This window comes from Aphidius gifuensis, linkage group LG6 (genome assembly GCF_014905175.1).
Source record: "Aphidius gifuensis isolate YNYX2018 linkage group LG6, ASM1490517v1, whole genome shotgun sequence".
Classification (NCBI taxonomy): domain Eukaryota; kingdom Metazoa; phylum Arthropoda; class Insecta; order Hymenoptera; family Braconidae; genus Aphidius; species Aphidius gifuensis.
The window spans coordinates 2,770,899-2,787,760 of NC_057793.1; the positions used below are offsets into that span (position 1 = coordinate 2,770,899).

Consider the following 16,862-nt stretch of genomic DNA (forward strand, 5'->3'; position numbering starts at 1 on the left):
AATTGGAGGACGAGTTAAATTTAGTCAGGTGGTCAAAGAAAGAGTGTGTACATGTAGTTGGCATGCGACTGAATGATACCACCCTTTTATCAAACATCACTAGTCACTACACAATACACATTGACATCATTATGACAAGAGCCAATATCAATTTGTATGTGTAGAAAAAAATAAAATATTATTGGTCATTTCTGGTGGGGACAATGTGCATGTATATTATTGAGGGTTGATGTTGGCCTAGTCTCTTCAGAGGGTTGTTTGCCAATCTTTATTTCAAACTGTCAATTGTCATGGTTACTATTATAATAACAACAATATTTAATTAAAAATTATCATTAAATCTCATTATGATTTTTTAAATTTATTAATTACAATAATTTTTTATATTTATAGATTAATTATAATGATGGAAAAAATAATTAAAATGGTTTTTTAAATTAGTAGAAAATTAAAAAAGATTTTTTTTTTTTTAATCATTTTTTAATTAATAAATTAGCTTTAATAATTAGTTTTTTTTTTTTTTATTTTCTTTTTGATATTTTTAAATTGGTGGATGTATCCAAGGGTGAGTGTTTTATTTTAGAATTTTTTTTTTTATTATTTAAAGAGGGTGAAAGATGTATAAGCGTTATTTTATTTAGTTTATGACGTTCTTTTTTTTGTTTGTTCGATTAGAAGACAATTGCTGTTAGTGTAAATATAAATTATTCATATTGACAATCGAATTAATAATTTTATTGTAAATGTTAGGGCAAGGCAAATAATTTTTTTTCTTTATAATTTTCAAACGAAATATTAATTTTATTATTACAAAAAATATTTAAAAAAAATTAATTTGATCGTTTTTTTGTTTAATGACTCGGGTCACATAAGAGATAACGAAATAATATTTTAAATATAAAATTTAGAAATAATTTTTAGATTATTTTTTCTTTCAGGTGGAAAAAACCTGTTATCAGTGATTCTAGTCATTAAAAAAAAGATTAAAATAAAAAAAAAAAAAAGATCATGCGTCAGAAACATGATAAATTTAGAAAACATTTTTGATTCGACGATAGAAATAATGTCGAGACACATCAGAACACCATTTCCTAGCATCGAAAAAAAAAATTAAAAAAAAGAAACAGTTTATATAAATCATCAATGCTGTCAGTATATATTTGAGCACCAAAATTTTCTTTACACTGTGAGTAAAATCAATAGAAATTAATCTCAATAAAACGAATTATTTTCAAATTAAAAATATAAATTTTACAATAATAAATCAACCAACAAAAAAAAACACAATTAGTATAATCAACTGTGATAATTTATCTTACAAAATAAATTTCTAAATTGAATAAAAAATTGTTTTTCAAATATTTATTTACAAATTAATGTATTTATAAATTTTTTAGAAAAATTAAAAATGAAGTTTGCAATAAATTTCATGTTAATGTCATTAATAATTGAAAAAACAATGCAAATTAGAGCAAATAATTATATGGCATCAATAAAACCACAGAAAGAACTTGATAAGTATGGTAAACCATTTCCACTAGCTCTCGATTTTAGTGACATTGGTGATGTATCAAGTGATGCAGAAATTGAAGCTTTTTTACTACGTGCATTTGCAGCTGGTTTTTTTAGTGTACCATCACCACTTGGACCAATAATTGGTATAATAACAAGTGTATTTACTGAAGTTGTTATTTATTATCGTCGTCAAGAAAGAAAATCATCACCACTTGTTAATGTTAAATATCTTGCACAAACAATTTATGAATTACAAGAATTTTTCTACAACGAATCAAATCGTATTATTGATGAATTTAAAAGAATAATTTACGATCAAACGCTAATTAATAAGCTACGTAATTCACTTAATTATCTAAATGATTGTCACGGTGGTATGTGTTATCTTTGTTTCGTTGAAAATTATTGTCCATCAGATATTAAAAATGAAACAATTAAATTATTAACAAATCCAACAAGTCAATACAGAACTGAGCTATCAAAATTAGTACATAATTTTATTTCAACAAGTAAATCACCACTTAATAATGCTGAAAAATCAATGAGAATATTTGATTACATGATTTGGAAACATCATGTTTTAGTAAGTTTTTAAAATACAATTTTTAATTTAAATTTTATTCATTATTTTTCATTTTTTTTTAAGAAACAAAATAATGTTAATTGTAATAATACACAATCTGAACAAACAAAAATATATCACATGGCAAGATATATTATTTTGATATTGACAAAAAGTTACACAATGGTCATCTTGGCAAATTTAGAAAAATATCAAAATTGTATTGATAGAAATGATTATCCAGGTAAGGTGTAAAAAAGCGGAGTAAATAATTTAATAGAAGCTTTAAATAATGTATATTTAATTTATCTATTTAAATATAGATGCAAGAAAATGGCTCTACATGACGTTGAAGGTGATGGGTGATTTTTATGGTGATATTAATTCAACACTATCAGCAGCTCAGCTGGCAATTGATTCATCATCGAGAGATATACGACCATGTGATCCAAAAAAACACCAACGAGGTTGATTTAATTGTTGTAAAATAATCAATAAATACTTTGATGATTAATTTAATTTATAATATTATTGACAGGTGTCACGTATGAACGACTCGTTCATTTTATTCAAGCTGATTTATGGTCTGGGTGTTTCAATGACAGTCAAGCTTTCAATTGTCAAAGTGATTTTGACATCAATACTGTTTATTCTAATGTAATTTGCATTTTTATTTAATACTAATTTGAAGCTTATTTTTTATTATTTTATTTTGTTTGTTAATATTTTTTCCATAGCCAAATGATGATGAACGAAACGTGGAATATTTTGCTGTTGATAAAGGACCAACACCTTTTTTTATTGTCATACCATTTATCACAAAAAAATATGGTAAAATATCTGATGATGAAAATTTAAAATGGTCAAGATATATTTTTAATTGCGGTTCACGAGTTTGTTATACTGATCAAAAAATGATGAATAATACTGTTAGAAAATTTAGTCTACAAGAAGTTAAAACGAGTAGTGAAAATTTGTAAGTAAATTACATAAATTTTATATTGAAAAAAAATATTTATTTAATTTTTGTCAACATAGTGTTGTGACTGGAGTACGTTTGAGGCTTGTTAATAAAGTTTTTTACATACAAATACAAGAAGGGAAATTGAATTTGACTGGTATCCACGTTGAGCCTGGCACAGTGAGATGGAAAAAAATTGAAGTTAGTAATCGTACTGTTACTTTGTATAAAGAACAGCGTTCTGTTAGCATTGATGATGTTATTTTACCATCAGGATATTTTGTAACAGGTAAGAGATAAATGAATTCAAAGAAAATCGAAATAAAACAAGTCTTTTATTGATAAATAATTAATGTTTGAAATTAATTTAGGTGTTAAATTTACCATGTGGGGACACCTTAGATTACATGTTTTTGGGATGAATGCAAGTGGAAAAAAAATTTCAATATTACACTCAATTTTAAACGACAGGTAAATTATAATTTATAATATAATTTTTTGATTTAGTATATTAATGTTATGAATTAATTATTAGAGATGAAATTAAATTAAAAAATCCTGATGCTTCTGAGCTTGCACCAACTGAAGCTCAACATTACTTGCAAGGTGTAGCAGGACAAAGTTATGTCAATTTTCAAGCATCAGATTTTGAAAAAGATGCTTCACAAACGACTGTTCCATATTTGGATTTACAAAGTGTCATTACAAAACCACCATCACCAATTGGAGGAGTTGGAATATACTACAAGGGACTGGATGGTTATGGAGGATTTATTGGTCTTAAATTAATTTCACTTGATCTTACTGAAGAAATTAAACAACTGGAATTCAGTCGTTTGTCAAATAGTATTGATAATGTTCTTGTAAATTTGAGCAAAGCTTTGACAAATATTTCACAAGTTCAGGATGAGTATTTGTTAAATCATCGTAAAAATTAAACTAAATTTTTTATTTAAAAAATAAAAAACAATTTAATTTAATAGATTTTATTTTCTTTTTTTACCTATAGAAATATTTGATTAATTTATTAATACAATTAAATTATTTTGCATGTCAATGAATCAATTTTCAATAATCACTTTTATGTATTTATAAATTATAAGAGTATTTTTGCATTAAATAATTATTTAAATTATTAAAATTAATAATGAAGTACTGAATCTATGAGCTGATAAAAAAATATCCAATATAAAGATTTATGCATTTGGATGGTGTAACAAATAAATCATCATCGGAGAAAAAGATTTAGCGGAGAGATTTTTTGAAGAGTAGAGAAAATCTCCGCGTTATTTCTTCGTTTTTTTTTGTTAAAAAACACGGAGAAATTACGGATAATTTGTTTGACCTTTGTTTATAATATTTATTTTTATAAAAAAATGAGTAAATAATTAATTCATTGCTTAAAATATTTTTTTTAATGATAATCTATTGATTTGACTAAGTACGGCTTGAAAATTTGGCAGAATTGCATGATAAAATTAAATGTGAATCAAGAAAAATTTGATATGCCAAAACTAATGGGTATTCTTTATATGATCAGTGATTTACTCAACAACATATGTTAAGTATATAATGACATAGGTCTAATAATTCGTAGTTTTTGCTGACAATTTTCTTAAAGCCGTATAAGATATATTTTTTTATAAATCTAATATTTAATCAATTCAAAAAATCAAATCTAATTAGCCTGGGGTCGGTGAAGTCAAAATAAACTATTATACTTATTTTATTAAAGTTGTTTTTGGAAAATATTAGAGTTAATAGATTATTTTAATTCGACCAACCCAAGACTAATTAGATGTGAACATTAAAAGCGACTTTAAAAACTCAAAATAAAAAACATTAATTTAAATGCAAAATCAAAAAAAAAATATATATAAAAATTATACATACCTTGAAAATATTAAAATTGTAATTAATTTTATTTTTACCTAAAAAAAAATAATATCAATTCAAATATGTAAGTTGAAAAAAAATTATTAAAAAGTATTATATGTATTAATTTTGTTATACAAAAAAAGAAAATAAAAATAAAGTTACACTAAAATTTATTATAGCAGTAAAATAATAAATTAATTTAATACTTTTCATTTTTTATTTTTGTGTATAGAAATATTTAATTAATTTATTAATACAATAGAATTATTTTGCATGTCAATGAATTGATTTTCAATAATCACTTTTATATACATATATTTATGAATTATATAAAAGTCATTTTTTAAATTATTAAAATTGTTAATGAAAATACTCGATCTGTAAGTTGGTAAAAAATATACAATAAAGATTTATCTATTTAAATGGCTGTAAAAAATAATGAAAAAAATAAATAATCATCGGAGAGAAAAAGCAGAGAGATTTTCTCCGTTTTTTATTTATTTTCAACAAAAGTGTATAGAGAAAATCTCCGTGTTTTCTTAGCTTTTTTTCGTTAAAAAATACGGAGAAATAACGGATAAATTTTTTGATCTTTGTTTATAATATTTATTTTTATAAAAAAAACAAGTAAATAATTAATTCGACGCTTAAAATATATTTTTTAATGATGAATCATTGACATGATTAAGTAAGTTTTGAAAATTTGACAGAATTGCATGATAAAATTATAGATGTCAACCAAGCAAAATTTGATATGTCAAAACTAATGGGTATTTATTAGATCATGACATCAATTTCCGGCTATTTTGGTACATTTTAATTGATGATAATACCTATGATTCATATAATTATAATCACTAATCAGTATAATATGATCACATTAGTTAAATAGATGTGGATTTGTATTACCTATTTGGAGTTTACATTTAAATAGCCTGGGATCGGTTGAGTTAAAATCAACTATTATACTTATTTTATTAAAGTTGTTTTCGGAAAATATTAGAGTGAATAGTTTATTCTAATTCCACCAACCCAAGACTAATTAGATGTGAACATTAAAAGCGAATTTAAAAGCTTAAAAAAAGCATTAATTTAAATGCAAAATCAAAAAAAAAAAAAAATACATAAAAAATAAACATACACCTTGAAAATATTAAAGTTGCAAAAAAATATTAATTCAAATACGTTAATTTGGAAAAATAAATTAAAATGTATTATTTATTAATTTTATTATAGTACAAAAAAATAAAATAAAAATAAAGTTACTAAAATTTATTATAACAGTAAAATGATAAATCAATTATATTTCGAAATACTTTGATTTCGAAATGTCCAATAATTTCTGTATAGAAATAATGCAATTAATTTTATCTTTAAAATTTTATAATTATACTATTATACTATTATACTATTATTACTACCGATTATTACTGTAATACCAACAGAGTATGATCACGATAATCTACTTGTAACTACATTTCATCCAAATTAAATCTTATCAATCGAAAAAATATTTTCGAAAATAAAATTAAACTAAAAAAACGTAACAAAGAATAGAAAAAAATCATAGACTCAATGGATGCTTTGAATGGTTCCTTAAAAATAATAAAAAATAGAAGCGATATAATAAATATCAAGCTGTGATAAAATACAAATAATAATAATAGTTATAAAAAATAAAAAAAATATATATCTATGTAAAATCGAAATGGGCAGCTGCAATATACATGTCTGGCTTATAGAAACCACTTGGGGGACAGCTGCACACGCATGCGCGCGATAAAATATGTAATAAAATAAAACGAGAAGAGAGAATATACATCGTAGAGCAGAGAGGTAAAAAAAAAAAAAAGTTAAAAAAACTTATGCTCAAGCGACTTGGACACCTGTAAAGACAATTCGTTTACGTGCCTTGTTTATTTAATCGAAATAAATTCATTAGAAATCGAAATTTTTAAAAAATATTTCGAAAAAAAAATAATTTATCTACTGTAATACTCAAATTGGTATTTGAATTATTAAAATTTTTCTTAATTCAAAGTGTTTTGGATCAATATCAATGTTGTGCTAGTGTAAAGTAATATTTTTTTTTTTTTTCTCCTTTATTCATCTCTTTTTAATATCAAAAAAAAATTAAAATAATAAGACAAAAATATTTCTATCTTTGGGCGTTGTTTTTTTTTATTAACTAAGTGTCACGATGAAGCTCATTTGCTTTGTTATTTTACTCACATTTTTTCATACAAGTAAGCAAATTATTTAATTATTGTAATTATTTATGTATTCGTCATAAATAGGCGTTGGTTTTTTTTTTTTTTTCCAATTATTGTTTAATTTTTATTAAAAAAAAAATTGAGTGTTTATTTTGTTTGGAAAATGTTTAATTGTTTTTATTTACATTATTGTTTATGGTTTTTTTTTTTAATTAATATTTCGAGTGTTTATTGTTGATGTGTGTATTTTTTTTTTTACTTAAATTTATTGTAAATTTGTTAAATGCAATTTTATTTTTTTGCAAATTAAAATCGAATTACTGCGTGATTGTTGATTTTTTTATTTGAGACATGAGTCATATCATTATTAACAAGTTTAATAAATTCTCTCTATATATAAAGTACCTGATGACTCAATTTTTTAAATAAAAGAAAAATAAATTTTAATTGATTAATTTTAATAAAGAAAAATTAATTTTATTTTTTTAAATATTTTATTTTAAAAATTTAAATTTGAAGTAAAATAATATTGAATTTTTTTTTTTGGAGTAATTATAATATAAATTAATAATTTCAATAATATTATAAAAAATTATTGAAATAAAAATTCTAATTATTTCAATTAATATTTTTCAATATAAAAAAAAAAAATTAATTTAATTTTCAAAATAAAAATTCCAATTATTGAAATAAAAATTATAATAAATATTCCAATTAAAAAAAAAAAACATAAATAACAATAAAAACAATTATTTATAAATATAATTATTTATTTAATATTTTTCTAATTAATTTGTAAATTTTCTTAAAAGAAATTTCATAATAAACTTGTAAAATTTGCTATTTAAAATTGAATCAACAGTTTATTATTAATTAATTTATAATTATTATTAATTACTAATTTTTTTTCTCATACAGTAACATGTCAGAGAACTCCAACAATATCATACATATCACAAGAACAAATAAAAGATATTGGTGGAACAGTTGAGCTCCAATGTTCAGTACAATATGGCCAAGATTATCCAGTATTATGGATAAAAGCAAATAAAGGTGGACTTGATCAGCTTCCATTATCAACAAGAACATCATTAATTATTCGTGACAGTAGATTTGCCCTAAGATATGATACTGCAACATCAACCTACACTCTTCAGGTATTTAAATTAACAAATTACATCTCTAAAACATTAAATTCCTTTAATTATAATGTTATTTTCCATACAACAGATTAAAGACATCCAAGAAACTGATGCTGGACATTATCAATGTCAAGTATTTGTATCATTAAACAGTAGAATATCAGCTGAAGTTGAATTACAAGTACGAAGACCACCATTCATCAGTGACAATTCAACACGTTCAACAGTTGTTAGTGAAGGACAACCAGTAACATTGGAATGTTATGCTGGTGGTTTTCCTCAACCAAAAATATCATGGAGACGTGAAAATAATGCAATTTTACCAACTGGTGGATCAACTTACAAGTAAATATTTCATATCATCAAATTTATTAATCAAACAATTGTATTTTTATGATTTATTTCTATGATTTTTTAGGGGTAATGTATTAAAAATACCATCAGTTAAAAAAGAAGATCGTGGTACATATTATTGTGTTGCTGAAAATGGAGTTGGTCGTGGTGCAAGACGTAATATTAATGTTGAAGTTGAATTTTCACCAGTAATAACAGCACCACGTCCACGTTTAGGACAAGCTCTACAATATGATATGGATCTTGAATGTCATGTTGAGGCATATCCACCACCAGCAATAATATGGCTTAAAGATGGACAACAATTGGCTAATAATCAACATCAAAGAATATCACATTTTGCAACTGCTGATGAATATACTGATACAACAATTCGTATTATAACTATTGAAAAACGTCAATATGGTGATTATGTTTGTAGAGCTGAAAATAAACTTGGAACAGATGAAACAAAAGTTGAACTTTTTGGTGAGATATTTTGCTTGTTTAATTTATAATCAAATTATTTAGTTAAATGTTGGTCATGTTGATGTTTGCATTTGATGCCTGATGTATATTTTTATTTAAAATTGGCATCATCATCATCTTGAAGCTCCAAATAGTTTTATTATATTATTTTATATTTAGTTTGTAGATAGCATGTATTTATTTCCACAGAAACAATAATCCCAGTATGTCCACCTGCTTGTGGCCAAGCTTATTATGGTACTGGTGTATTACCAGTATCATCAGGACCTTTGGTAGCTCTTATTCTCATGATTGCTGCTATTTTCAGGTAAAAAAAAATATCTAAAATACAAGTAATTAATTTTTTTAAATATTATATTTATATTTGTTATTTTAAATTCAATTTTTTATTGATAAATAGTTGTAAATTTAATTAATATTGATTATTGTTTTCAGAAACTTTAATACCAGATATTAATTATGCAGGACTACTGGGTTCAACTGGACATCAGAACTCGATATTTAAATGGAAAATTATAGCTTTTTTCTCCATTTTAATTGTAGTTATTTAAACATTTTTTCATATATTTTTACTCGAGATATATTGTGCAAAATGTATTTACAATTTTTATACAAAATTTTTTACTTAATTTTTTTTTTTTTTCTAAGCAATAACTCAACAACGAATCTCATTTTTTTTTTATTTTGACGAATAGAGTAGGTAAATTTTGTTTTATTTTTTGAATAATTGTTTTAAATTTATAACTCTTTTTTTACATGAGTATTAGTGTGTACTTTTTTAAAGACAATATTGTACACTAGTTGAAAAGTGTAGAAGTTACATTATTAGTAACAGTGTAGATTTACATTTATTCATGTAAAAATGATAAATAGTTGCATTAGATAATCATAAAAATTTCGTATTCAATATCAGTTTGATTAATAACACAATGAATACGAAATAATAATAATTTATATCAATAATTTATAAAATTTTGACGATTATTATTTTATTTTTTTTAATTAGCATTTTTAATAATCGCTCAATAATCATTTTCCAAATGTGATGCAAAATTATATACATATAAATATATTTGAAAAAAAAAAAAAACAAATTTATATCAAAATTTGCACCTTGACTTTTTAAATATCAGGCTTTTTTTTTTGGTCCTGTTGAGGTGTCTTAATTAAAATTTGATTAATGTACAAAAAGAGAAAAAAATCTTTGTTTTTTTTTCTAAATAACAACAAGAGTAAATTAATTTTTTTAAATAAAAAATTTGATATATGCAGAATGTGCAAATGAAGCTTTAAATACAGCACAATAAAAAAAAAAATAATAATTAAAATTAAAGATATTTTTAAATATTAAAAATACTAATATTTATAAATTTAAAACAAAAAAAATAAATAACGATTTAAAAGCTTTTTTGAAATGATAATTCGAATGGTAATAATAATTTAAATAAAGATACTTTTTTATACCATATTTTTACAAATTAAAAATGTGTCAATATCAATAAATGTATTGTTTTTTTTTTAACTGTTTCAATTTTTTGTCTGGTCAAATTATTTGTGGATTAAAAAAAAATTTACAAATTATTTAATAACAATTTTTACGTACCTTAATAGTCACTGCAGTTTAGTACCGCACTTGGCACACTCATGATGACCTTGATCACTTAATTTAAACAATTGAAAAAAAAAAAAACAATATCAATAAATTAGAGAAAAAAAATAAAAGAAAAATCTAATCAATAAATAAGTTTGATTGATAAGTGAAGTACATATCTAATGTAAGATATTTAAAAATAATAATGTAATTTGATAAAATTTGATAAATAACCTTTTACATATTCAAATAAATGATTATTGTTAATTTTTTTTCACCTATTTTACAGATATAATTCTCAAACAGAAGAAAAAAAAACAGGAATTTTTTAGAATTTTTTTAAACTGATAAAAAATGATTTTGCATATGAAAAATTACATTTTATTTATTTAGAAAATGATTTACAATTTATCATAAAAACATTTATCAAATTAATTTTTAATAAACAATAGATGATTGGAAAAAAAAGAGAATTAAAATTTCGATATTTTTGTATTCGAAATTAATCAATAGAAACATGAACTTTTCTATCAATAAAAATCAAATATAATTACCACTAATTTAAAATAAAAAAATATCATGTAGTACATTTTTTTTTTAAATTTCAAGTAGCATTTAGGACAAAAAAAAATAAGAAAAAATTAATTATCAATTTGATAACTATAAATAAAGTAAATATTTAGATAAGAAGAGTCATTGATCTTAAAATTACTCGGCTTATCTCAACTCAATTAAAGATAGCAAACTAAAAAAATCAGACTAATCAAGTACATTTATAATTACAGTAGAAATAATAATTAATTATTACACTTGTTATTCTTTTTTTAATAATCATTTTCTTTTTGATTTGTTTATTTAATTTTTACACACAAGAAAAAAGAAAAAAAAGAAAAAAAAAAAAATATAATTTAACAACATTTAAAGACAGCTTTGCTTATAGCACCTTTTTTTAATGCTTCAAATGCATCTTTGTATTCTGATAGTTTATAAACTTTAATTCCTAAATTTTCAAATATTAAATATTGTTTTGACATTGCACGTACAAGTGCCAAGCCTTTTGGAAATGTAAATGGATTAATATTAACACCAAGAATTGTCAATTCTTTCATATAAATATCAAATGGACTTAATGTAAGTGTTGCTTTTGGATTAGCAACACCAAAAACACAAAGACGACCACCACGTTTTAATAATGGTACAGCAGCTTCCATTGCTGGTCCAGAACCACTACAATCAACAGCCAAATCAAAACGTTTATCTTTCAATTCACTTGGACTATTTATTTCATAATCAAGATCTGAAATTAATTAATAATATTTAAATTAAAAATAAATTATTTATCTTGTGCTGTTATCAAATTTGACACTGATAACCTATTATTTATATTATGATGAACTTTGAATGATGCATTATAAAATATTCCATGACATATGAAAAATATAATAAAATAGAAAAATAAATTACCAAGTTTTTTAACTGCTTCTCTTCTTGCTTCAATTGGTTCACTGATTGTCACTGTTTTTCTTGAACCATGTAAATGTAAAAGACAAGCCCAAAGAAGTCCAATAATACCAGAACCAATAACAAGAATATTTGTACCAACATTTACTGGATTTATTATGTCCCAACCATGAGCAAGACATGACAATGGTTCAGCCAATGCTGCTTGAGGCATTTCAACACCTGATGGTAATAGATAAACCTGCAAAATTAATTCATTATTTATTGTTATTAATTATTATTTATTATTTGTATACTTTTAATATAAATTATATACCTGACTTTCTGGAACAACAGCATGAGTTGACCAGCCTCCATTTCTAAATATTCCAATGGTATTATTTATACCACCATTATCACAAAAATGATACTTGCCAGTATGACAAAAATCACACTTATTACAACCACTGTTTGGATCAATGGCAACACTTTGACCAATTTTAAAACCTTTTACAATATTTCCTATGTCTTCAATTACACCAGAAAATTCATGACCAAGAGTCAATGCTCCATCCTTTTTTGCTGGAAATGATCCCTAAATATTTAAAATTATTATTATTATTTTTTCATTAAAATATTCAACTAATTAGTCTATAGATTATTGGTGTCAATTTAAATTAACTGAGATTTTTTTCAACTAAAAATTAATAGGATCACAATATGAATAATAATAATAATAGTGGAGATAATGACTTTTTTTTTTTTATCACCAATTCAAACATGTGTTAATATTAATATTAAAAATTTTATTCTAAAATTTAAAAACTGGATTTTAGAATATTATTTAAATTTAAGTTAAAAAAAAATTAAGTGAATTATAATAATAATAATCAATTGTAAAAAAAAAAAATTTTCTTTTCGAATTATTACTATTATGTTTCATTCGAAAATTCTAGAATATTCGAGAACCTTGAATTTACCAGTAACGTATGAAAAAAATTTAAATGAAAAAATTTATTCAACAATTAAAAACTCACAAAAAAAAAATTATAAATATATTTTTAAATAATTTAATTTTAATTGTATAAATAAAAATGATAATAGAAACATATTTTTTTATTATTAATAATTGTCAATAAGAGAGGGGGAGGGGGGGGAATAATCATAATAATCAACAATAAAAAATATTCAAAGTGCTAAACAAATTTTAAAATAATATTTTCATTGATAAATTGTCATTTAAAAATATCATTTTACAGTTAAATTTATAATTTAAATAATTAATTTTTCATTCAGGTAAAACCTAACCCCCATGAAATTAGTTTTTCCTTTTTTTTTTTCTAAACAAGTGGTAGCTTGAACCCTCAAGAAATTGCTCATAAATATATATTTTAAAAAATTTAAAAAATAAATAATTGAATATTATTATAAAAACTTACATCAAGAATATGAAGATCTGTTCCACAAATACCAGAATAATGAACTCGAACAAGTATTTCATCAGGTCCTGGTTTTGGTATTTCTCCATGAACCAAGGATAAATTTTTTGTTGCTGGATCAAAGCTCAAATATTCCATGATTTTAATTAATTTAATACAAAAATTTATAACAATTAATATTAAATTAATATATATATTATCAATTTAATATGAAAATTAAATTGTTTATTTAAGAGTTGCTTGGAGAAGTACTCAACAATGACTGAAAAGACCAAAATTTATTTGATGATTTTACTGAAATTGTGGCTTGGCTGTTGTGTGCACCCTCAGTGATCTATCCCCCTTACTAAGCAACAGTCAACACATTCTAATCTTGGTTATATTCTTTTTTTTCTGGGGGTATTTTTTTTTTTTTTTTTTTTCATTTCTTTTACTAATATATGATTTAAATATCTATTTCTCTCTCTCTGCCTTGACTGTTTGCTGATGATTATTAGTCACGTGTGGTGAACTTAATATCCCACTACTTAATGATTAACCACGTCAGCTGATAACGAATACTGATAACAGTTTTAAAATAAAACAAAAAATTAATTGAAAAATATATTATGAACTCGTTTAGAACTTTTGAAATATTTATTTTATTATTATTTAGATTTTAATTTAGCTTTTGATTAGAAATCTTTATTTTTTCTATGATTTATTTGATTTTTATTTTTATCTTTCATTTGTTTATTCTTTTGGAAATTTTTAATGATTATTTAAAAAATCTAATACTGAATAATGGTTTTATTAAAATTATGATATTACATTCAGTTATTTAAGTTTCTGGAGTGCACTTGAAGAGATTTTATGTAAAAAAAAAAAAGGTAATTCATTATCTTCATTATTTGTTAAATAAATAACTGAACATAGATTTTGAAAATAATGTATTTATCTTTCTTATCAATGATGACAAAAAAAATACAGAATTAAACAAAAATTTACAAATAAATATAGCTAGCTTATGTTAACGCATTAAATCTTTAATTTAAAAAAAAATTATTTCATAAATTTAAATTCCAATAACTTTTAATAAATACTTACAAAAATATAAACTATAAATTTCAGTCATTATATAATATTTTTCGAAAAATCATACGACGATTCATTAGAGAGAAAGAAAAATATTTATTATTGACCCAGAAAAATTTCCAATCATTATGTTATCTTATTCAATAATTTTTTGACATTGGCAAGTTCAAAAAAGTTAACAATAATTTATCAGTATTAAATAAATCCATAAAAAAATAAAACAATAATAAAATAAAAATAATTTGTAAATAAAAAAAGGAGAAAGTTCTTAATTAAATCTGTTTGAAATAAAAAAAAATAAATAGTAAATGTTTTATTGATGAATTGTTGAAGCATTGAATTAAGAGAAAACACGAGTAACATATAAGAGGGTTGGGGAGGATGTACGATATAGTTATCAGTTATCACACAGAGAAAATGGTCAATGAGGGTTGATTTTGTCCTGATGACCTAGTTTAACTATCGGCTGGTTGAATGAACGCATACTCAACTGACGTCATTACCGGTTGCAACAAATGTCCTCGCTCCAAATTCACATTTTCATCTCCTTTAATTTCCATCTTTATATATTATTTTATCAATTATAAACTTGATTAGTTTTAAAAATAAATTATTAAAATTATTTTAACTTAAATATTTAAGGGTTCTTTTAATTTATTATTTTTTTTTATTATTATTTTTATTTTTTGCCTGGCTGAAAAACTTTTTGAATCGAAGAAAACTGACCTATTTTTTGTTTATTTAACCTCGACCTAACATGACGTCATTTTATGAATGAATTTATATTACTTTTTTTTTTTAATTATTTATATTTTCAAAAAAAATTATATTTCATATTTAAATTTATTTATTTAAATTGCTCAAAGTTGATAATTAAAAATTTACTAATTAATATCGAAAAATTATCAAATGAGGTGACTGGAATTTTTTCTGGGTCAAAAAAAAATATTTATCATACGATTTTATAATAATTTTTATGTATTTCATGAAATTTAAAAATACATACATATAAATACTGTAAATTATATATTTATTTCATTTATAAAAACTTGTAAAAAAAAAAAATTAATTGCCTCAAGTAAATATAATTATGTTATCTCAATATTTTAAACTTAATTCTGTTAAATATTTAATTTTAAAAAAAAAATAATTGATAAGATTAATAATTAAATAAATGAAATCTTTATAAAATATAAAAATAATTTTGATTTATTTAAATAAATAACAATTGCTTATTGATAAATATTTGCAAAAATTATTTATTTATTTTTTTTATAATTTCATATATATAATTGATAATCCTCACGCAAATTGTAATAATTTTTTTATTGTTTAATCTTGATTAGCTAATTTATTGTAAATTATTTAAATTGTAGATTTGCATGAATCATGTGTATTAAAAATGACCTTTAAAATCAAATTATACATATGATTTGATGAATGAAAATGAGGGTGTAATGTGTATGCCAAGCCATCATCAATGGTAAAAATAAATTATATATATATATTATTGACCTAGTTTAAGTGTTTACTATATGCTCGTGATTGAGATCCAACATCTAGGTCGTTTTTTTCTGTATTTTTGCTTTTTGGCCATCATCCCTTTGAATGCTTTCAGGTAATTTACAAAATTCCATGCTTCATGTTATATTTAATCCACAGTGTATTTGACCTTTTAAAATTATCAATAAATAATAGATAAATTAACATTGAAAAAGTAAATAAATAAATAGACAAAAAATAAAATATTCAAAATGAATTGGTGTATTTATAAATTTATTTATTTATACATACACTCAAACTAAAATTAAAAATATTACAAGCTATCGCTTTTCCTACAGATAATTTGTTTTATATAATTGGATAATTTAATTTGTAAAAAAAAAAAAAAAAAAATACACAATAATTTCAAAACGGAAATAAGTTTGACAAAATAAAAATAAAATCAGAGGAAGCTTTACCGTGTTTCCGGACATGAATATGCGTACAACGGACACCTGCATCCTTATAAAATTAATTTTAATATATTTTTGAATTTATTATCAACGCAATTCAATTATTGACCCTAAAAAAAAAATTAAATTCATTATATTTAGCAATAAATCTTTCCGGTGTTTTATTTTAAATTAACTCTTGTTTTTCTTTTTAAATATATAAATATTTATTTTGCATTAATATTGCTAATTATATTTTTTATTTAAAAGATGAATCAACACATTATATAA

General features: G+C 22.5%; 4 protein-coding genes across 5 annotated transcripts; 3 read left to right on the top strand and 1 right to left on the bottom strand.

Annotated features, from left to right (window-relative positions):
* Positions 1 to 2,260: 2,260 nt before the first annotated feature.
* On the top strand, positions 2,261 to 2,755 carry LOC122859678. The gene is made up of 3 exons (XM_044163364.1): positions 2,261 to 2,321; positions 2,401 to 2,544; positions 2,616 to 2,755. The coding sequence occupies exons 1-3, from the start codon at positions 2,261 to 2,263 to the stop codon at positions 2,753 to 2,755; spliced, it is 345 nt and encodes a 114-aa protein (XP_044019299.1).
* Positions 2,756 to 2,958: 203 nt separating this feature from the next.
* On the top strand, positions 2,959 to 3,976 carry LOC122859679. The gene is made up of 4 exons (XM_044163365.1): positions 2,959 to 3,053; positions 3,116 to 3,327; positions 3,410 to 3,509; positions 3,574 to 3,976. Exons 1-4 carry the CDS (start codon positions 2,992 to 2,994, stop codon positions 3,974 to 3,976), a joined length of 777 nt encoding a protein of 258 aa, XP_044019300.1. The 5' UTR covers positions 2,959 to 2,991.
* A 2,657-nt stretch (positions 3,977 to 6,633) lies between these two features.
* On the top strand, positions 6,634 to 10,222 carry LOC122858837 (lachesin). Of its 2 annotated transcripts, XM_044162010.1 has the most exons (6): positions 6,634 to 7,162; positions 8,048 to 8,286; positions 8,360 to 8,616; positions 8,690 to 9,093; positions 9,283 to 9,400; positions 9,529 to 10,222. In XM_044162010.1, exons 1-6 carry the CDS (start codon positions 7,117 to 7,119, stop codon positions 9,548 to 9,550), a joined length of 1,086 nt encoding a protein of 361 aa, XP_044017945.1. In that variant the 5' UTR covers positions 6,634 to 7,116; the 3' UTR covers positions 9,551 to 10,222. The 2 variants fall into 2 exon arrangements, with proteins under 2 accessions (XP_044017945.1, XP_044017946.1); XM_044162011.1 differs by lacking the exon at positions 9,283 to 9,400 and having other exon boundaries at positions 6,726 to 7,162.
* A 1,173-nt stretch (positions 10,223 to 11,395) lies between these two features.
* Positions 11,396 to 13,943, bottom strand: LOC122858838 (D-arabinitol dehydrogenase 1-like). The gene is made up of 4 exons (XM_044162012.1): positions 13,564 to 13,943; positions 12,462 to 12,719; positions 12,149 to 12,386; positions 11,396 to 11,981 (listed from the first exon to the last, which is right to left on the bottom strand). The coding sequence occupies exons 1-4, from the start codon at positions 13,699 to 13,701 to the stop codon at positions 11,593 to 11,595; spliced, it is 1,023 nt and encodes a 340-aa protein (XP_044017947.1). The 5' UTR covers positions 13,702 to 13,943; the 3' UTR covers positions 11,396 to 11,592.
* Positions 13,944 to 16,862: the final 2,919 nt, after the last annotated feature.

Bases quoted from the DNA above. Each gene is read 5' to 3' on its own strand.
- LOC122859679 (XM_044163365.1), top strand. From the start codon at position 2,992: ATGATGAATAATACTGTTAGAAAATTTAGTCTACAAGAAGTTAAAACG. The intron at 3,054-3,115 runs GTAAGTAAATTA...TTGTCAACATAG, and splicing joins AAAACGAGTAGTGAAAATTT to TGTTGTGACTGGAGTACGTT. The intron at 3,510-3,573 runs GTAAATTATAAT...ATTAATTATTAG, and splicing joins CACTCAATTTTAAACGACAG to AGATGAAATTAAATTAAAAA.
- LOC122859678 (XM_044163364.1), top strand. From the start codon at position 2,261: ATGGTCATCTTGGCAAATTTAGAAAAATATCAAAATTGTATTGATAGA. The intron at 2,322-2,400 runs GTAAGGTGTAAA...ATTTAAATATAG, and splicing joins TGATAGAAATGATTATCCAG to ATGCAAGAAAATGGCTCTAC. The intron at 2,545-2,615 runs GTTGATTTAATT...TATTATTGACAG, and splicing joins TCCAAAAAAACACCAACGAG to GTGTCACGTATGAACGACTC.
- LOC122858837 (XM_044162010.1), top strand. From the start codon at position 7,117: ATGAAGCTCATTTGCTTTGTTATTTTACTCACATTTTTTCATACAA. The intron at 8,617-8,689 runs GTAAATATTTCA...ATGATTTTTTAG, and splicing joins ACTGGTGGATCAACTTACAA to GGGTAATGTATTAAAAATAC. The intron at 9,094-9,282 runs GTGAGATATTTT...TTATTTCCACAG, and splicing joins AACAAAAGTTGAACTTTTTG to AAACAATAATCCCAGTATGT.
- LOC122858838 (XM_044162012.1), bottom strand. From the start codon at position 13,701: ATGGAATATTTGAGCTTTGATCCAGCAACAAAAAATTTATCCTTGGTT. The intron at 12,387-12,461 runs GTATATAATTTA...TTAATTTTGCAG, and splicing joins CTGTTGTTCCAGAAAGTCAG to GTTTATCTATTACCATCAGG. The intron at 11,982-12,148 runs GTAATTTATTTT...AATTAATTTCAG, and splicing joins AGAAGCAGTTAAAAAACTTG to ATCTTGATTATGAAATAAAT.